The sequence below is a fragment of the Atheta coriaria genome, unplaced genomic scaffold, assembly GCF_025399875.1.
Source record: "Atheta coriaria isolate IRGN ID8LTWV9N9 unplaced genomic scaffold, Caltech_Dcor_3.1 hic_scaffold_5_pilon, whole genome shotgun sequence".
NCBI lineage: Eukaryota > Metazoa > Arthropoda > Insecta > Coleoptera > Staphylinidae > Dalotia > Dalotia coriaria.
Genome location: NW_027045447.1, coordinates 4519902 through 4542255, shown reverse-complemented (window position 1 = coordinate 4542255; position 22354 = coordinate 4519902). Strand labels below are relative to the sequence as shown.

Below are 22354 nucleotides of genomic sequence, written 5' to 3'. Positions count from 1 at the left end.
AGGCGCTTAATGGTCGCCTTTGTGCCGCTATCCCCTTGTATCAAATTCATTTATTGAAATTATTAATACTTGAAATTTGCACATACCTTGCAATATTCAACAGCGATAAATTAGTCTTTGCCTTCTCGAACCACACTCGCGTTCACTCAATTGTACAACGAACACTGCAAACAGATATTTTACCTGCTACAATGCAGGTCTAATCTCGGAATGCGATTGAATTTTATCTCTTGTTTTTTGTGAATCTGTAGAATAAACAAACAAATCTGTTTTTAGGACATGCTGCGCCATCTGTTGTGGTAGTATGTAACGAATGTATTCTCACGGTCACATAAAGTAAAATAACCTCTTCATTCTCAAAACACGTTGGTTTATTCATTTATTCTTGATAACTGTTATTACCTTCATAAAAATGGCAAGATATATCAATAAATTATTTCTATCACACGCTAATTGTTTCATGTTATTATAGGGCAAAGCAAAGAAAACTCGCAAAGTCGTTGACAAACGGTTCGCCAAAATGAAGAAAATGATCTCACCCAGTGATCCAAGAATCAAAGCATCTCAGAGAGCAGCACCCAGGAAAAAGAAACCAGAAGATCCATATGCTATGAAAGTCACTGAAGCACCACAACAAAGTTCTGCTCTATTCTTTCAATACAACACACAGCTGGGACCTCCATATCACATATTGATTGATACTAACTTCATAAATTTTTCAATTAAAAACAAACTAGACATCATTCAAAATATGATGGACTGCTTATATGCAAAATGTATTCCTTACATTACTGATTGTGTGTTAGCTGAGTTGGAGAAGTTAGGTATGAAGTATAAGGTGGCGTTAAGAATTATTAAAGATTCTAGATTTGAAAGGATTCATTGCTTGCATAAGGGAACATATGCTGATGACTGCCTTGTTCAGAGAGTCACACAACATAAATGTTATATTGTTGCTACTAATGACAAGGATCTTAAGAGGAGAATTAGGAAGATACCTGGTGTGCCAATAATGTATGTTGCACAACATAGGTATACAATTGAGAGAATGCCAGATGCTTATGGTGCTCCAAAACATGAAACTTGTTATATTTAAGCAATAATGAAATAAGACACGTTTTTTAAGTTCTATAATAAAAATGCTATTAGCAGAAGCTCATTTGAATTATTTCATACCCTACACAACAACTTGTCTGGCTTGCTTTTTGGTTTACAAAATAAAAATAAATATAAAATGCAGAAAATGATCTTTTTTTATATAGACAGAAAATGATGCAGTAAACATCTGGTAGGAATATTTCATGTTTAAAATGGTTTCCACTCAACAAACCACATTAAGTTCGATAACAAAAGTAAAAATAGGCGACATATTTCGACTTTTTATCTTGACTTAGGACTTGCGGCAGCAAAAAATGATAAATATGTGTTATCAATAATAGATGAATGCAAAATCGGGCGAAAAAACGGCTTTTATAGACCAGAGAGCCAAGAAACCGTAATAATGCATATAATAAATAGCATATTTGGGGACATAAAACTGTGAACATCGAAATAAATCGAAAGTTCAAAGTGATTTCCATCAGACGTCGTCGTTCGCCCCGTACATTCTATTCTTCCATCGCGCCATGCGGCATTCACGCATACGTAACAAGTTCGCGCGACTCCTGCGAATATGGCATATATAATATTTTTATGGCGGATTTTCGAGTGAAAAGAGTCGTGATCTATAGATGTATAATAATATAAAGAGGGCACTTTATCGGGAGACCGGCCGCGTACCGCCGGCGCAACGCCGCGTACATGCATCTCACGAGGGGGCTGCCGATGTAATTTTATATGACACATTATGTATTAAAAGCGCGCTCGCCGCGTGGAAAATTGCCTATAAGTGTCAATATATCAGTTTAAGGACTCGAAGAGTGGCCCGACGACTGCGAGACGGCGTCGCGGCGCAACCACACCGCATGCGGCGACCGCAAAGTATCCGCGTATGTACGTGTTAAATGTGCATAAAGATGAAAAATCCCAAAGTGTGAAATATGCGCACTGCGGATAAGAAAAACCACCCCCTGTCGACCTGCCTGTTGATATGAATTGCGATTATTGCGCGGGGCTTGCATGCAAACTGCGTTATATGTGTGACTTTTGTAAACAACTCCTGCTGCGTTGGATTTTTATATTGAGTGTTGCCAACTCACAAAATGTTTAATATAAATATTATTCACTCAATAAATTAATTAAAAAATGTACCTACATTAATAAAATTTGATTTTTGCTTTAATTTTAAGGGTGTTCCAAATTTGTTATGGCTTATTATTGAACTTTCGCATGTTTTATCGGGCAACCCTCATATAAACCTGTGTGTAAATGCAAATTTTATATTTTATTAGGTACAACAAGTCGAAATAAAACTGTCCGCGCCCGTGTGTAACGCGCTTTAACTCGCTCGCAGGCGATGAGAAACAGATTCGCCAAAGAAACGCGATCGCAACTATGTTCGCATATAAATCATAATGAAAGACAACATATAGAGTCACTAAAGTACCTCCATCATAAAAGTTTTAATAAATACAGTGCTTATGTTAATTATTTATGCAATAATTATTTGTACTTTGCGCGTAGGCGCAATTGCGCCTATTGCAGTTAGAATTTAAAAAAAGTAGGTATGAGGCATTTCGATGTGGCAGTCGTTGAGACGCGTTTTATTGAATTAGTGAATTAAACCCATCCGTACATATTGTCTAGTGATCCATCATGCAAACGTCACCCGTTATTGTTACGTCTCCGCTTGCAAATCAGCTGAACACACACATCACATACCTACCTATAAGTTAGATATGCACGACATTCGGGCACGAAAGCTTTGCAACCGATCGAAATTTTCTTCATCCCTTTGTACCCTGTGCCGCCTGATTTCATCGGCATTGATTTGTGCGTTGTGCCTGAGCACGCATAATCGCGCTTATTTCACCCCCGACAAAAAGCTGATCTACAGACTCATCTCATCGCCAACGAACTTTTCCTCGAAATGTCGTCGGGGAAATATAAAATGAAGAGATGAAATTGGCTCTGTGCAAATGAATATTTTATTTGCCACCGCAGTGATATTACGGCGCAATACATAGGGCCGTGCTCATTATAAAACGAAGACGGCATTAAAACGTCGTTTTCAGATTAAGTTCCCCAGGCTTGCAGAACGGCAGTCGGCGTGCAAGTTCCGCGCTGACATCTCCATGATGGATACGTGATTGTAAACTCATTAAACTGTATTTACGTGGCGCATTTATGTCGCTGCATCTTTTTGGCCGCACGGTCATGCTTGTGTGTGTGTATGTAAGCGTATGATCAATGCGAGCGTGCAATTCCATTAAAGTTCTTTTTTATTATTATTTTCCCTTTTCCCATCGCTGGGCGGCGCCGCCCCTCTTTTGATATCTTGCCTAAACACCGGGCTATTCATATACAAATTGCTCCGGAAAATCGTGAATGTAATTATACATTATGGCGTCATTCACTCATTCCCCCTCATCCACAGTCAACGCCATGATGGATATTAATCCTAATGATACATTTTAGAGAATGTTAAAAATTCAAATCCGGCATCCCACTTCTGTCACAGTTTTAGTTACTTACTTATAATACTTTTCGTAATGTATAAAAGTAATGTAGAAAAGTGTGGTTTGGCAGTAAAAGGAAATCGGCATTAAAATGCACTCCCCGGCGTTTTTGATTCCCCGCAAGATCATGACATGTTTGGAAAGCGATACGATACGAAAATCCACTTCACGACGGGCGGTAGCGCCACACCGCAACGGCACATTCGAAAATGAATACAAACCAGCCTTTTTAGACAGCTGGAAAGTAAAGTTCCATTTTCGCATACGCTTAATTACATTTCGCGTCCGTCGTCCGATGTCGGTCCGTTGGCCCGTGTGTTTTGTGGTGCGTATTTATGTAAAAGCGGAGCGGTAGCAGCTGCCACAAAAAACGGCATTTATTATTATAATATATATGCGTGTACCTACTGTGTGTATGTGTGTATAACAGGGACGAGAGTCCAACAGAAGTAATATTCACTCAAAGTATGTGTTGTGTTTATGTGAGTTGCTAAAAACTGAGCGAAAATGCTTGGATGATTTATGAACCGACCTTGATTTCGATCACTATATGGCTGGTAGCATTATGTAAGCACGCACAGCTTGTGCCTACGTTGAACCACATTGAAGCGGTGTTTGTCTTGTTTATGCATATGAGCATATCGCACGTATCATGTAGGCATAGGTACAGGCCAAAAATCAACAAGATTTTATTCGCATATTTATCGGTCCTGGACGTGCAGCAAGCAGCAACACGCACAATATTCGCCGATGGTGGCGATAGTGCATCTATTCGGACAGTGGCTATTGTTTGCGCCTTATTCGCATGGAAAACCTATCACGGAAACGCGCAGCTCGCACATTAATATTCACTAACCGCGCTTGTTACTACAATCTGTACATGCGTAAATAATAATCTACGCATGAGTGTACCCATTCCGGGCGAGGACGATGGTGTGCATGATGAGGATGCGTCTATTGGTGCTAGGCGAGCACTTCAATCATCTAAAATAGAAACATTCTGATAGATGGAAGTTAAATTGGATTTGATGTAATGTAGGTGCGTGTGTTCGGAAACAAGCGGTAGGAAAGTAACATGCAATCCGAAAACACTTTGACACGTCCATAGATGATGCAAATATCTGTGCGCGTGCATGCGGAGCACATCCCGGTGCTGCCACACTGGCGGCGCGCCGTGAGGGTTTATATTTATTAAGTCACCGAACGCAAAATCTAATTCCCAGCGCCGAAGCGGGTATCAGCATACCGGAGTAGTATTTTAACAGATTATCGAGCTTGATGTTAATAGGACTCATTGTTTTGCACACGGGCGGCGGGCTGACCGCGCCGCAGCCGCGCACACGCAGCACAGCAACAATGACGCCGAAACAATGCCGATGCAGCGCCGCGCCGCGATGTGCATGTTAGATAAACTGGATTATATCAATATGTAGCGCAACTACCGAGTGTCATGCGGTCATCGGCGGCCGCCCGCTGCTGGAGAGGAGCCCCCGGGTCTCATCCTACTGCCTGCCGCTTCCAACCGATGCGAGAGGATCGTCGGTGAGTGAGCAAACATCGCGCTCTCTGGCTTCTAGCGTTGGCAGGAAGGCGCAACGTGCGCGACCGAAGCGCTTCCAGTATTTATCTACTTGATCCCTCGATAGAAACCTCAACGTTATAATTTTCCACGTAACCAAATCGAAATTTCAATAAATCGATCCGACTCGCTTTGCGGCCTTGTCTACGTTTACATTTTCTAACTTATTCTACAGGACCTTACTGAAACGCAAACTTAACTACAGTAAAAAGCAAAGTTTCATATTTAACCATCCTGTAGAACCATATAAATTGTATTAAATCAAAGTAGACAGCCTGGAGCACAAAGAGAATTTCTCAATCTCAATTCCAATTCAACAGTAGATTTGCCCATTAAATTATTTGTAATTATGATCGGTGGTCAAAATGTGGTCCTGCTGCCCACACAACGCGATGATCGCAGGTTGCACAGCATGTTTGACCACATCGTCGTCGAATTAATCAAAAACACAAAGCCTAAAACACCGCAAATCGATGTATTCGCGTTCGATAGGCACATCAGCACACGAGAGATGGTGATGGCGATTCCTGATATTGACATGATGTAATGAAAGTTTGTCGCTAGTAATGTTCACGTGCAATGCCCACACTCACTATCGCACGCGATTTGGACGATTTATAGTTATAGTAATAACGCACACGTTGTGAGATGCGAATGATGGTAGTGGTGATCGCAACACGAGAGTCTATTATCCTGGTAAGCGTATGTGCTGAATGAGCCGTTGAGGTGAGGGCGTCGTTGTGACGAAACAATAGCGATGACAGATAGCGCATACAGTCTGTATATATCTATATATCTATTGAATCGCGACTGTTGCAGGACAATTACCTCTATTTGTCGCGCGAAAAAAATCGTTAATCGCATCGACGCGCAGACCACGCACCACGCATGTTTTGTTTGCTGGGGCCACGCGATTAATCTTCTGATTGTTTCCATCACAGTGTGATTTTAATCTGGATAGTTTTATATCTGTGCGTACCGTAACAATAACATCAACAACCCGCTGTGTAATAAAGCGTCAAAATTAACCACACTGTAGGCACCTACCTGCATTTGTGATGCTGACTGATCAATAGATCTTGGGCATTAAACCGCAAGATTTTAATTATTGAAACGTATTAATGCGTCTGGGGGTGTATTATCTTTGAGTGCGTTCGCCGCGAAGGGGAGAAAGACGAGCCGAGACTATGCAGACGTTCAGCAAAAAGCGTGCAACGGTTTTAAGGGAGCGAGGGTGCGCAGAAAATGGCTGGTCGATTCTTTGTATCAGTAACCTACTGACCATTCTCCATCCCCCTATTCCTAGCAACCGGCAAGCAAAATATACGCAAAACAAGCATCCGACGGACTCGGCCCCTTTTGTAGGGCCAGGCCACACGCTTGTTCACGTTTCTGTGCAATCCTTGAACGCACACAACGCGCTTATTAAAATCTTCACCGCCGAGTTTATGAACGCGGACACAAAATAGCCCATTAAGTCAAAAGCGGAGTGTGCGAGCAAGTAACTGGTGGGACGTGCGGTGTGACTTAAGTAAGGTATCCAGATAGGTGCCTCACCTGGTGGGGGACAGCGTGTGCATATGATGGGCGGGATATCGTATGCGAGTGTGTGAGAACTGAGAATGTTCTAGCACGTACCGCATGGAGCCGAATTCCAAAGCGTATTTCGCTTATTCCGTTGCTGAATTTTCCAACTTCCCAGTTTTGCACGAGCTGGAATGATTATGAACGCGAGCGAGTCCAACGACGCAATATGAGAGGAAAAAAGTCCTTCGCAGAGCGCGCACCGCACCTTGTGTGTATTGATTCCGCACCGACAGGCCGGTGACATTCTTTATCAATACGTCACAACTCATATTTCAAGTTGTCCTGCATCCGCCCTCCCGGATCTCCCACAAAGAAAGGACTTTCTTCCAGTAGCATGGTGGGCGCGGCTCCAACGTTGGAGTTTGATGAAGGTGGGGGTCCAATGCGCGCATGGGCTGCGCGCACCATGCACCAATCCCAGCCTACGGGCGCGTGGCAGCCGGGGCACCTCCCTCCGAGTCTCGCATCGCTTTTTCGAAATGTTTTTATTTATTACATTTCTATCCTGCGAGTGTGCCGGTCGCGTCCGTGCTTCCTCCAGGTTGGTTGTTGAGCGCGCACCGCCCCGCCCGACAATCAAACAATCGGAATCACCCTCACAGTGAGCGGCTCGACGATTACAGATCTATCTGTTCACTCCGGTCGGCACATCTGTATCTGTAACTGTTCGCAGTATTTGCTCTCGGGGGTAATGTGCTAGTGAGTGTTCGCTCTCGTCGCAAGCCGGGTGCATCGCTGCGCCTCGTTACGAAATCAGTGACAAGAAGTGCTCCTGGAGAAGAGGACTGATATTCTTCCGTCGTGTTTTCGCGCATCGCGTTTTGAATTGTGTGACACAGTGTTCGGTTCGCCGCATCGATCCGCTCCGAACTCGGTGTGTTCGCGTGGTGATTCTATGATGGACAACTCGGGAATGGACTCTGATCATAGTAGTCACGCGTCTTCCGGTTCCCCGGCAATCGCCATCAAACCGCCGCCGTCACCGATCAATAACAACAACAACCACCATCATCATCATCACCATCTGAATCAGGTGCATAGTCCGCGGCAAGCGTCGCCGCTAGGTCCACCGATGTCGTTGGGACATCCGCTCAGTCCGCCGCCGGTGTCGACCGCCAATCTTGTTCGTAGTATGGGTTTGGGCCATCTCCCGCCGCCCGGTCTAGGGCTGCTCAATTCGCTGGGTGTGCTTCACAACCCGCTTGACCTGATGGCCCATCATGGACCACCACGTTCCTACAACAGCCCACCACCAATCTCCACCTCTGACCCGACAGCAAATGAATGCAAATTGGTAGACTATCGTGGTCAAAAAGTGGCGGCTTTTATCATAGCCGGAGACACTATGCTATGTTTGCCACAGGCGTTTGAACTGTTCCTGAAGCACTTAGTCGGTGGGCTACACACGGTGTACACTAAATTGAAGAGGTTGGACATCGTCCCGCTTGTCTGCAACGTGGAGCAAGTGCGCATCTTGCGTGGTCTGGGCGCAATTCAACCCGGCGTGAATCGTTGTAAGCTGCTCTCGTGCAAGGACTTCGACACACTCTACAGAGATTGCACGACGGCCAGGTACGTGTCACAATCTCCGAATTTATGTGCCCTCGGTGGGACTTGCATGTGATATTATTCCGTGCGGCATTCCGACAATGCAATAAACGCCCGCCTGACAACAAACTAGGGCAATGAGTGCGTTTTGTGCACGTCTCCCTTTAATTTCGCATTCGTCGTGGAGTTGTTTTCGCCGATTGTAATTGCAGTCGGCGAACACTGTGCATGGAGCATGATCTCAAAACAAGGGGAATTCGATGAGACCCTTTCAGCGCCAGGCGCTCCCTAGCATATTATAGATTTAAAATGCAACAGCAGGAACAAAACACGAGCCCATAAGAGTTGGGAGCATAATAGGCAGGAATCCAAACGGACACTGAATGCCTGTATTACTCATCATATCGTATGCAAACTTGGAGCGCCTCTAAATGCGACTAAAAATCGATTTCTCGCTTGCCGTTTTATTACACTAGCTTACGAATGTGTATGTGTTTGATGTAATTGTCGAGCGATAACGCGATTAACGACAAACACAGGTGCGTTTTGTACGAGTTTTAATTGCGCCCAACTGTGTATGGAAAATATTTTGATACGTTTTATTTTATAATGGCGAGTTGAGACTGACTTGACTGCAAACCTCCGACCGTCGGTTCGCGTCCGTTTTCGTATTAATAATGCACCAAGCACGAAAGCCAGATTCGAAATGGGTTTTTCGTTTGCATTTTTCGCCATAATACGAATGGCCACGAATGGAATTCGCTCGGGCGAACGCAAGCAAGTTAAATAGGAAAAAGTAAAAAATCGTCGCACGGGGAGAGCTTTTGTCGCGTTCAAAATGGTCGCGGATTTGAATGTGCACCTTGCCCGTGAGTGCACATTCGGTGGCCACAAGACGCACAACGCTCGCGCTTGTTGAATTTTTTATTTATATTTGCGAAAAGCAATCAGAGTTTGCGGCGCACGTCGTCGGGTGGCCGTCTAAATGGCTTTTTCATTGTGCACGCGTCGAGAGCGCAGATTGCCCTCGTAACACGCTATTTATTCTGGATGCTGAATAAACCCGCGGCCTCCCGCTGCCCGTTGCTCAGGACGTGCACCGGAGGCGCACACGGTGTTTTTTCTAAATAAATAGCCTGATTCGTTTAAAAATTCTCGGCGATCGTTAAAGCAAACAAAGTTTCAGCCCATCATGTTAACTGCAAATAACGTTCAAGTTTCTTTAGAATTTCCCGCTGTCATTTGTCCTGCCATATCGCATCAATAAATTAGATGAGCAAGTTTCGAGATAATGGGAGAACACGCACTTTATTTACTTCAGTAATTTATTTTTACAATCCTAGTATTCTTGTTAGCAAACGGCAAAGAAAACAAACAAATTTAACGGTCACGGATCGTAAACGTTCCGCGCGTTTTGAGACCGGTGCCTGCACATTGCCATCAGTAAGGAGCAAATGTAGTTCGCGGTCGGTAAATCATTTCTAAATAAATATCAAGTTGACAGTTACGCCTTGTTATTAAAAATAACGCCAATAGTCTGACATACTCGGTATCGCTGTTAGTGAAACAATCTTCCAACATTTCGCAAGAACAACTAATAAACCTCATGTTAACTTTATAATTTATAGGCGAAAAACACGGAAACAATAAAATCTGCAATGGTCAATTTATTTCACTGTAACTACATTAAGTGTCGGAATGGCAAAACGCACGATTTGCGAATGAACGAAGAAGAATAAAGAAGAGAAAACGAGGTGTTTGTGGATTGTGGCACTCGCTTTTGTAGGTAAATCCGCGTTAAATTCACTGCCAAGTGAGTCGTATACCGGAAAAACGGGGCAATCCAAACGGCGGAAACACGTAGTGTAAATACGAGCCGACACTCCGGGGCCGCGGCTGGCAGCCAAGCACCACAGTCGGTTTGTGGGAGAGATTTATTTCGAATCCACAGGTTGCCGACTGTCGAGGGGGACGACTCTCCAGCATTCGGCATTCTGAATCGCATTCGTACAATGTGAATGCCGGAATGTGCCGTGCGCCAGACCGGGACGGGACACGCGCTGCGCGCTTCAATCCCACGGGAGCGCTTTCCATTTCTGTCACACAAACGCACGCACGCAATGAATTGTATTCAGTCGGATTTGGGCATGCTTCCTGCATTGGAATGCCAAATGTTCTCTTTCGCTGTTTGTCCCGACTGCGATGCACAGGCAGTCGGGCACGACGGCCCGTGCCAGCAGGACGTGTGTGCCTGCTGTGCTCAAACCCGAAATCGACGCCGCTCGCCAAACAAAAACCCACATCATTCACATCGATTCATAAACTTTGCCGTGCGATAGTTTATTGTATTAGTATTTCATCTCGCGTGGAACGAGCATTTCAGCGCGCTGGTGAAGGTACATTTTACTCGCGTCGTTCGATTTTCGATACGAGAATGGATGAAGGCACGCGATATTTTGACAATATCAGCCGCACATAATTCGGTTTCCCGGCGCGCTGAAAACGAGCATCGTTCCTAATTAAATACCACCTCACACGAGAGCGCAAGACGGGCGAGCGGGCGAGCGATTCCTTATTACGGACCCCGACAAATTTATAGTCTGCTATGGTATCATTGCATGTCTTGATATCTTATTTCAAGCCGCCATTAGCGCCGGCGCATCGCGACCCAAACTCCCAACTCGTTTCCACTTCATTCCTTGCGGTCGCACTCGTTTACATTCGCGTAAGTACCAATGTGCTGCCAAAAAAGCTCCTAACGAGGAACTCTACAATAATTGCACTCACTCACTCACTCTCTGTGTAAAAGGGAGGAGGAACAGAGAATACAATCTGAGAGATGAAATATTACTTACGTTTCCACTAATGAACTAACTTTGATCTGCGTAGCGACTCACACATACATGAATTGCGTACGAAACTCGCCTCGTTTGCGCCCGTGTGCGAAATATCCTATTATGATATCTTCCTCAGCGCCGGTCGGCGTACGCGGCGCACACCTGAAGAACTCTTTAGACTTTCGATTATTATTATGCCCGCCGGTTACATTTTGCACATATTGTATTTCAGACATTTCAACAACGCCATAATTTACGAGCGTGCTTTAAGTGACATTCGAGTAATATAATATTTTTACGGCGGACAAACTACCATGTACTAAATTTTTAATAATCACCGTGGAACTAAGAACCCACACACCTATATTCCTGCACTGTATGAAATCATAAAAACATTCTACTATCATCTGAATTATAGTGGAATTAACTAATGTTAAGTCAACCCTTAAAATACTTTTTAATAACCACAATAATAGTAATCTTGAGAAACGGTCCTAAATCTTTACATTTTAAATTACAAGCAGTACAAGCAGATTACAAGAGTGGAAGAGTTGGAGGCACTTAAATACACATGCAGTTACTACAGTACTAAGTAGCCTACTAACATAAAGAGGTAGCACTTACGCTCAGATTAATTTCAACAAACACCCAGACAGGAATAAAAAAAAAAACGAAACAGCCTCAACCACTTGAGTTGCTAAGCATTCACTATTTTCCAGATATGTTACTGTTGTCTATTCTTTATTCACCGCTGTGTATTATTTCATATTGCATAACTGTATAAACTCACAGTAGCAGCCTCCCCCTTGTACCTACACCCAGGCTACCCTTGAGGGCTTAAAGAGCCACTCGTGTACACCTTTTATCATCATCGGCTTCGAATACACTAATGTAGCTTCTGGTTTGGATTAAAAAAGAGAAACAGAAAGGTGAATCGTAAAAAACATATGACCCTCAACAGTAGCTGATAGATATGAGAATGAATAGACGATTTGGCTCATTACACACAAAACCTACTATCATTTTTATTATTAAATATAGTATGACCATCACAATCGAAGAAACTGCAATGTAGTAGTGTTCGATGAGTCCAAATGTAGCAGACATGGTAGCAAGATGGATGAATGAAAACTCGCCAAAAATGAGGTTACCGGTGCGGTTTAGCTTGTGCTTATATAACAGCTGCAAACGTTTATCGCTGCAAACGGACGTTTTCTACCTATATTTATACTTGTTATACCTTTTTGGTTCGAAGCGTTGAAACACAGACACTGATGTATCATGAAGATATATCTAAGTCTGTTCCGGCTGGGCTAAAAATACCTACCCAAAAAAAGATTGCTATTTCATTGATTAATGTTTTATTTTAATTTTTTTAAGAACAATTGAAAATATAAATACTCCCAACGTCGGAGAAAATATTTAATGTTGATTTTAGCGATACACATTGGTAACCAAATAATTATTTAAAGAAATCAGGTTTTTATTTCATACATACGCGGTTGGAAAATTCAATATGGCAATTATGATGTATTATTAATTAATAATTAAAATGCATGCAGATTATATGTAAATTATCCGTAATTTGCAAGAAATAGAGCAGGGAATGCAAAAAAATACGATTTATAGAATAAAATCGCTGGAAACACATTGTATATAAGCAAATGCGCGACGTGCAGGCATTGTTGAGCAAATATAATAACGTAATAAAATATGTTTTTATTACGTACGATTATTTGTATAATTATTTGCAGGTCGCATTGGCAATGGCCTACGCATGAATTAATCATACGAATTTATCTAGCTTTTCGCTTCGTTTGACGTGTTTTTTGGGTTGATAAGCCGTCGCTGAGAACGCGCGGAAAACACATGTATTTGTTCACAGCAATAAATAACAAATGAATTCATTATTGTTCATTATGCACATTATTAATTAACGCTCAAGTTTTTACCCTACATTCGGAATTGTTTGCAATATGCCGATAACTTTTATCTATAGCTATTTTTTATCTGTGTAAAAACTATAATGAACAAGCAATGACATTACATTGCATTGATACGATAAATAGAAATGAATGCATCAAAAGCTACAAGATTGCAGTTGCTGCAGAAGCAAATACCCCCGCTGAAGAAGGAGAATAAAAAAATAGTTTGAGCTCGGCGCAGAAAGACGGATGGCAGGCAACTAGCATATGATTGATGCGAATATTACACCGATTGAAATAAATCGATAGGAGCTGAATCACGTTGCACCTAGAGCAAGAGAGGTGTCGTGTGCTTTTTGTCCGAAGAAAACACGACGCGCCGATTGAATTGGACGATTGAACGCGCTGCAAAGTCGGTAGGAATAGGAACATGAAATGAAAAAAAAAAAAACGACAACGAATGAAATGCAGAACGGCAGAGCACCGACCAAAACGTAAAATGCTATGTTGATGCAAACGAATACACTACTGCAGTATCAAATCATTGGAAACGAACTGAAAAAGAAGTACATTGTCAGTTTGGCGGGTGCATTCAACTGTGTCAATCAATATTTTGTTATAATGTAACGTTTGCTTTGAACGTAACAAGTTTTGGAAGCATTTTGTGAACAATAGTCAGCAAAAAACAAACTTATTTTGATTGCTTATTCATTCGTCATAAAATTAATGGATTTTCACAAATTCTTTGTTATTCATTCGTTACGATTTCGTTGCAAATATTGCAAAATACACAAATTTTAAGTTTGAAGTGATGCAATTATAGATTGTGCCTTCTTTGGGTTTTAATTTACATTTATTTTCAGTTAGAGCGGTATTTCAACGGTAAATCCACTTTTTGTTTGCGTCCAGTTTAAAATCAGTTTAAAATGTTTAAATATTTCCTGGAACGCATGTCGAAATGGTTTTTAAATGCAAATTCGTCGAAAAGGCGGCGATAATTAAGCATGTTATAAATATTTTTGAAACTCATACGATCGCGTATTATTCGCGCAGTTTTTTTTTATTGCGATTTAAAGCATTTTGTAGCGCCTGCTATTTGTAACCGAGCCGAAATTAATGAAAAGATATAGTCAGCGAAAGCCGAAAGCGAGAACGTGCGTGAATCGGACGTGCGCACACATGGCGAACAAAGCGCGTTATTGAATCGCTGAATGCGAGAAAATAAAAACGAAACAATCATCCGGACTAATTAATTCCGAGCACTTCAGCTGTTCGTCTTCTTCCATTCCGCCGGTATGTAGTGTGTGTCTATATGCGCGGCGCGATTGTGAGCGTAGATGTAGATGTGATACCTTCGTACTTACCTTTTACACTATACCTCCACTGCGCCCGTCCGCACATTATACGTATATTACTAATTAAAAGCACCGACACGTCGCGCACACACACTCATATATACATACACGCGTTCATTCACTCGGACACATCGGCGCATTTCAACTGACAGAATCGTTCAGGCGCACTTTATGATAGGCCGCGGCTCGGCCGCATAAAGGCCGCTGGTATTATTAAAAAGATTGATAATAAAAAATAAATACGACTAAGAGGTATATAAACGTAAATCAATTTTAAAAATGTGTTAATGCACACATCACCGACCAGGGATATGAAACGCGCCGATCTGCTGATAGGGAATGACAGAAAAATCGCTTAAACGAGAAAGGACGCTCGGAATAATAATTGATCATCAAACAGATGTTGCGGGAATTAATTATCGAGACAATTAATTCGTAAAAGAAGAAAATAAAAAATAAATAGGTATCATGACGTCTTTTAAACAGTTTTGCAAGACATTTGTGTGAGATTTGTAAAAATCTTTTTAAAATTTAAAATATTCACGAACAAAATACTCTATATTATTTAAATTAGTCATTTATTCATTTCTATTGTTCCGGATTTGCAAACGACTAACTTGCAAGTAACAACACCTTCAAATTAACAATTATGTTTGTACTATGTGAGTCTTTCATCACGGCTGTAAAATATATCAACCATAGGCGATGCCGCACATGATACCTACATCTGTAAGTCGTCCGTGAGATGCAGATACTCTTGTACGTATTCTAATTAGCAATAACAGTGCTACTCATTACCCGGCTCGCGAACGCGTCAGCCGCAAGAGCAGCAAATAGTGCATTGTAAAGATTACTTCGCCTTTAATACCGATTTGAATATTCACACCATAACTACGCCAGGTTCGACGCTTCATTATTCATTTTCTGCAAAAGCAAAAGCAAACCAGGGAACACCTAATGTGTTTTTGCCACACACGTTCGTACAACATAGCTCACAAGTGGGAGTTGTTAAATTTAATTTATTAATACTGTTTTAAGTCATAAACTTACTTAAATTATAATTATATAAAATATTTACTCAGTTTTATTTTCTGAAAAAGTTTTCTGTTTTGCGTTTCGTGTTCTAGTGTCGTTAGGAGTGCTCTCCAGTCGCAAATGCCTCGCTCGTAACTTAACTAATGTTAAATAATACTAAAACACGTCATAATAAGTCATAATCGCATCAAGATTTGTACAAACATTGCCATGCAGGCGCGCTCTAACGCAGTTAATTACGTGATTTACGACGATTAATTGTATTCGTCTTCTATTGTGTTTCGCTTCTTGGAAAAATGGCAAAAATAGTTTAGCATTTTAAAAATGTTAAAAAGCAATTTGACTGTTGTAAAATCACACAGATTGCCAAGTTTAAGATCTCTTTTCATCATAATTAGAATTCAGCACGCGCAATATATAAATTACGCCATTACCACACAAATTAATATAATAATTATAATGGCCGAGCATTTAATGCAAACACGTTAGGTATACACTTTGCACACATACGTTCTGCTTCGATGAGTATTTAGTGGAGAAGAGCATGTGAGCTCGGACTCTCGTTGCAATTAAAAGCTAGCCAACTCACTCACATGTTACCGCCGGTTTAAATAGACACAAACTGAAGACATGAAGACAGAAGGTATTATCATAACAAATGTAGATACTAAATTTATAAAACGGTAACAAGCTAAAATATCATCAAGTATTTAGTACTGTTGGGAAGATGTGTAGGTAAGATTTGGGCGTTGTTAATGAATACCGTGCAATAAAATAAGTTATTCCATCATCAATCCACATCTCTCCCTGATGTTTCAGGTCGTCATCCCGGGGAGTTTTAATAATTCATGCGCAGAAATTTTCCACGTCATGATTCACATAAATTTTCGGTCCAGAGCTGTAGTATTGGCTCAAATCTCGGTACACCCAAAACAAAAATATATATTAGATATATTTTGGTAGGTTTTTAATTGGAACGTCATTGTGCCCCCGTTGTGCTTTAGGGTACGTGTCTGAAAAGGATTAAAAACTCCCGAAACATCGTGTTGCACAATGGGTATTACGCGATTAAAAAACGAAATGCGAAATAGAAAGCACGAGGGGTCGAAGTTGGTTGTGGCATTCGTTTTCGTTGTATGGGGGGACGACTTGGGGTGAAAATGTTATTAATTATGAAAGAACGAAATCTTAAAACTCATTTGTTTCGTAGCGCGCGCCAGTCCGAGTCGGAGTTAATTAATAAAGCGGCCGTGAACGAGCCACAGAAACAAAAAAGTAATAGATGCAAAGCGGTGCAAAGTATGAAAGATACAGAAGAAACAAGAAGAAAGAAGACTTAAAAATAACAGGGGAGTTTTCTTGTCTTCTTTTATTTCGGTATTATTGATAATCTTGTTGCGGGGTTTTAATCCTTTCCCTTGCAGATTGGCCAAGAAGGTGGCAGCAAATACAATTAAGTTGAATAAAAAATGAAGAGCACAAAATGTCATTTTAATAAATTAGTTTTGTGGGTTTTATTAATTTTTTTTCTCCGAAAAGAAATTTAATTGTGTGTAATCCAGTTTAATATTGATTCAGGAGAAATCTCATTTTAATAGAATTTGTTTGAATGACAGAAGCGCCATTTTTTCTTCATCTTTCATGTTTCGGACGAACCGAATTGTATGAATCGCTTGAATCGAAAACGAAAATTGCCGCGCACTCGATTGGTTGCCGTCCATTCGTGGCGTTCGTTTCGATGCTTCGATCTATGGTAATTTTTATAATTCGTATAATTTGCGTGGCGGAATTGTAGCCGAAGGGCATGTAACGTCCATACATTCACCACGCAAACCTCAGCTCGCGCCACACTCTGAACGCGCAAAACTGAAATAATGCGAACAAAATACGCAAAATATCGCGAGAAATTCAAATTCATTCTCTGGCATCACATCATCTACGCATAACACAATTATTATCGAATATTCAAGTGCGCTGAAATCATACAAAGTGTTTCAATTTTCACTTTATATAAAAAGTATACTAAATTTTGGGTTAAAATATTGTAACACTTTGTATATTCACGAATCCATATAGTGCAGTATACTGTACTTAACATTGGTATTGTTTATTCGAGTCTCTCCTTGGTTATTACACCGCGTCCGTAATCAAAACAAAACTATGCTGCAGTAAGACCAACAAAAGTGAATAAAATTGAAAGGAAAAATGAATTTTAATGCGTTTGGCGCATGCTTTATATCTATTTCTTGTTTGGTATGCTGTATATGAGGTATGCGCATGTGGGATTCCATAAACACCGCAACAAATCTGTAAATATCGGTTTGGTCCTACTGCCAGCCATAGTTTTGTGGCATGGTTTTTGCTGTGGGTTTATTTATATTTTATTCATGGACTCTTCACAAATAATCCAGTCAAAATGAACATTACAAAACTCAACGATAATGAACGTGTTTAATGCGCGCGTACATAATGTAGAGATTTATTAGCGTCTATTTAACACCATAATTGGTTTATGAGATTGATACGAGTGGAGTGGAATCGAGTGGCCTTCGTGAAGCATTTTCCTGCTTTCGTGTTCCGATTTCTGTTTCTATTTGACTGCTAGACGGGGCGCAGCAAACACGACTGACGAGGGTAAAAAAAGAGTGCTATTAGTAAAAGTAGAACTTGACATATCGCGTTTTTCGATTCGAAATGGAAAACGTTTCCATGTTTCATTGCATTTGCACATTGGTCTGACTGTGTTGGCTGGCGGACTGGCTAGGTTAACTTTTATGCAAGTTGCGTGTAGTTAGCGAAAGAGGTTGCGTGCAGATGCTCGAATTACGCGACTCCGACCCTTATGGTGGGCTTACAAGATGAGGTTAAACGCTCTAACACGCGATTCCTATCAGCGGGCAAGCCATCCAGCGGCGGGCATGGGCACCCAAGAAGCATGAGGTTTTGATTGACAACTTAGGTAAATGCGCCCCGTGCCTGCACCGCTGCGCCCGCAGAAACGGCAAAATTCCCCTCTTTTTGAAACACGTTTGCATTCGTACTAGTTGTGTACGTTTAATTCAAGAACTGATTTGCATTTACTACCTTCCAGTGGTCATTGACTGACTAATAAAACGCCTAAAGGGTACGAAATGGGATGTCAAGTAAGGTCGTACATAGTCAACATCCCAATTAAATTATTTATGTTGCTCCAATTTTATTTTTATTTTTTGGAAATGAAAAATTTATATTTGGCGCCACAAAACAATTTTAATCGAATTAAATGAGCGTCGAAGTTGCGCTTAATCAAATTTCCATGCCCGACCGCATTTATTTACAACATTATACGTTTGGAGTGCTTCTTTGATTGGCATGCAGCGTTCGAATATCGCACATTTATTGCGATCGCTCGCACAGGTTTGTAAATGTTTGCTGTGTGCAGCACACACTGCAAAAGAGTTCGCGCAACTGCAATTTAATTACACCGCAAGCCGGACGGACGGGCGCACGCGGCCAGCAAACAACCAAACCTAGGTTGATATGGGTCGTGGAACATAGAATCGCTTGGTGGTAGTGGTTATGGAATTATTAATTAAATACCAAAAAGGTAATTTTCTGTTTGTGCATGCGCCGTGCATTTGCCATTACGTCATACAACATATAAACAATGTGCTCGCCAATATGTGTCTACATCTATAAACAAACGCACACGACGTAATTTAGCAAGTAAATTAGGCGAGGAGTACGATGCACTCAAAGGTGAATGCAAACCACCGCTGTTATGAGAGGGTGGAATTGTATATCGATACACTTAACGCAAATGCCATTTGCATCGGACTTGCAGGTATACCTACATACGTACATGTACAATGTACACGCTACGATTTCAATATGAACCGGAGCGTTGTAACGGCGTAACATGCATGCAATTAACTGCATCGTTTGATAATATGTGGTCTACACATACAACTACAACCGCCTTGCTACAATTGACATCATATGGTCGATTGCAATATAAATATGATTGGTCGGTGCTTGTATCAAGAGGATTGTAAATATGCGTTGTGGTCCACCGGCTGAAATTCATATTTACTTTCTGGGCATGCGATGCGATGCGCTGGATTTAGTAAATGGTGGTGTGAATTAGTCCGTTAGGAAGGAAGGAGAGAGAGGCGAATTGCGCACACGGTCGGTGGCTGACCGCTGAAACCGACTTCGTGCCCGGCAATATCATAACGGCCTTAAACGACGCCGATTAGCCGGGTTCGAGTTTCGTGTGGTGCAATATCGCACTAGGCCACACACTCCGCCACCGCAAATTACACACACGCCCGAGTTACGACTAGTTATAGAAAGTGCACCAATTTGCCACCACAGAGCAATTAATAACATTCGCTCCAACTATAACACAATCCAGTTCAATAAGATACAAAGATATACAATCAACTGACCACAACCACAAAATGACTGAATTTAATACAATAAATTGTGGTAGCAGAACGCACCTGTGATTATGATTACGTTACTTAATTGCAAATTTGAAGCATTTGCACATGTTGGGATTTTTATGGTTGTGAGGTTGATCCAGGCTTCAGTTTAGATTGACTTGACTTTAAGAGGTGTACTACTCGAAGGATGAGTTTCCACACTCGCTTTGAGATACGATGATGCTGCACCGGATTGAGCATCAGTGCTTGCCATGCTATGGGACGTGTGTTGCCACCCCCTACTCTCTCTTTCCATTATCTAATATTGCGGCGTTTAGCACAATGAGAATGGGCAAATCGGCGCTGCTCTGTAATTATAACTTCAGTCGGTGCGCTCGTCAACTGAACACATCAAAAAGCCATGCGTCAAAGGCGAGAGAAAACAAGAACCACAGAAGCAGATATGAAAAATGAACGAAATAAAAGCGCGCGCGTAGCGCACCAGGAGAAGAAGGAATGAAAACCCGCAGTCGATTTACAACATATCAAAATCGGGCTTTTGTAATACACGCCTTGTGATGCGTGTCTCTTCATGCGTTTTTCATTCTTAAAACGGGACGCGAACCGCCCGGATTCAAATTAATACTTTTAATACTTATTAATGTTGCTTTGCTTTTGCTTTTTGCTGGCTGGAACCCGGCGTGGAAGACAGACGGCTCGCACGTCATTTACGTTTCGCATAATGCTGAAATTTAATTGCATCAGAAAACGGTTCGCACAAAAACCCTAATCATGCATATCACACCATACCGGTGGATGAATGAATAAAAGTTATTTTTGTACATCTAGTGTTTTCAATGCGAATATAAGCGAACCCAAGTAGAAAATCTGCTTCGGTCAAGTGTGGATATGGATATACAACACAAGAGTTTGTTTGAAAAAAATTACATAGCATGAAAAAACGCAAAAGCACACGTGGGATGTGTAGAAATGCGCACGGGTGTGATTTGTTGCGTCGGTGTGTGAAAAACGCATACGCACCGAAGCTTTTGCCAAGGACTCACATCTCTCGACGCAATAGCCTCGCATCGATTTGTAGGTATACCCGATGATCATCGTGATGGCATTATGAAAGCCAATGTATTATTACTAGGTACGTGCACATTCACACGCCAGGAGTGCGACAAAGGGTGTTCGGAACGGTTTTTATCTAACACTTCGAAGTCGAGAACGCGTTAAATGCGATTAGGCGGCATGGGGCAGATGCTCATCCGCGCGCCGCCCCGCACAAACCGATTGCAAAGAGAGCGTACGCAGTGCTAGAAAGGCCAGGCGAGGCGCGCGATCGGCCAGGAAGGCAGTGGCTAGGCGAGCAGATTACAATCGCTTTGCCATCGCACTTCATCTGTGATTATGTAACAGGCCAGTGCGCAATTCCACAACGCTCGGACCAACTCATCCCACAACACCCGCTTTGTAAATGCTAGAAAGCGCGAGCGAAACAAAAACATTCGCACATTTTTGCCGGAAAACTGCCACCGAAAAAAAAAAGGAACGCTAAAAATGTCACACAAGCGAGTGTAGTAGAAAAGCTGTGGATAATTTCCTTTGAGGATTTCGTGCTTCAATCAACACCACAGTAAACAAAATCAAAACAAACTAATGCGACCAGGAAACTAGCAAAATTTTCACATTTCCTTAGTTTACCTAAAAATAATCACCATGTTTACTGTAAACATCTGTAGGGATATTTACAAACCAAAATTATTATGTGACAATGCTTAAATGGCCCTATTCTGTCATGTAAATATCTGTACGCTGAATGCTTCTAAAGATTCAGTGGCCCCCCGATGAAGGTGCCACAATACTCGCATTAAGAGGGCACCAAACGCAATAATGGATCGGTAGCGGCGTTGACAGCGGGATGCCCCCGTGGTCGGTCCGGGGATCAGAGTATCACCTACGGTGTGATGATGTCGACACGCGGTGCCGTTTTTGTGCGCCCAAGCGTTTTCCATTCTTTGGCGTTTTTATCCCGCGTCGTGATCCCGCAGTGCTGCTTGTTAGCAGTATCTCTTACCGTTGGCGTTTGTTTCTTTGTATGCATTTCCAATCGCGTTGTCGTTACTATTGTCATTGCCGGCATTGTGATCCAATAGTTTCACGCCGGATTAACCTGTGTACGAATGCACGCAAACACGATTTAAATGAAAGCAAAGAGGCAAGGAGCGGAAAATGTGATGCGACAAATAATGCGCTTCCCTAATGGTTTTAATGCCACACTTTTTTTTTTTGTAGTGTAATACTGAAGAAGAGATGAAAAAGCGTGCAGAAAAGTAGGCGTAAAAAGTAGAACACCCGCTTTTTTGTGTTCTTCGCACTCTCGGCGGCGTTATTGTAGGTGTTTGTGCAAATATAAACAGTATAAATAGAGATTTTGTCATTGCATTCATTCTGTGCAGGTT

At 41.8% G+C, this 22354-nt stretch overlaps 2 protein-coding genes across 3 annotated transcripts in view; both read left to right on the top strand.

Moving 5' to 3' along the window:
• The first annotated feature begins 293 nt into the window (after positions 1–293).
• Positions 294–1154, top strand: Bka (FCF1 rRNA-processing protein Bka). Its single transcript, XM_065302341.1, has 2 exons — positions 294–415; positions 473–1154. The coding sequence occupies exons 1-2, from the start codon at positions 413–415 to the stop codon at positions 1094–1096; spliced, it is 627 nt and encodes a 208-aa protein (XP_065158413.1). The 5' UTR covers positions 294–412; the 3' UTR covers positions 1097–1154.
• Positions 1155–7304: 6150 nt separating this feature from the next.
• Positions 7305–22354, top strand: part of dac (dachshund family transcription factor) — a 116006-nt gene continuing 100956 nt past the window's right edge. For both annotated transcript variants that reach the window (XM_065302581.1, XM_065302580.1), the window contains exon 1: positions 7305–8355. In XM_065302581.1, coding sequence (XP_065158653.1) covers positions 7679–8355 — 677 coding nt within the window. In that variant the 5' untranslated portion in view covers positions 7305–7678. The remainder of the gene's footprint in view (positions 8356–22354) is intronic.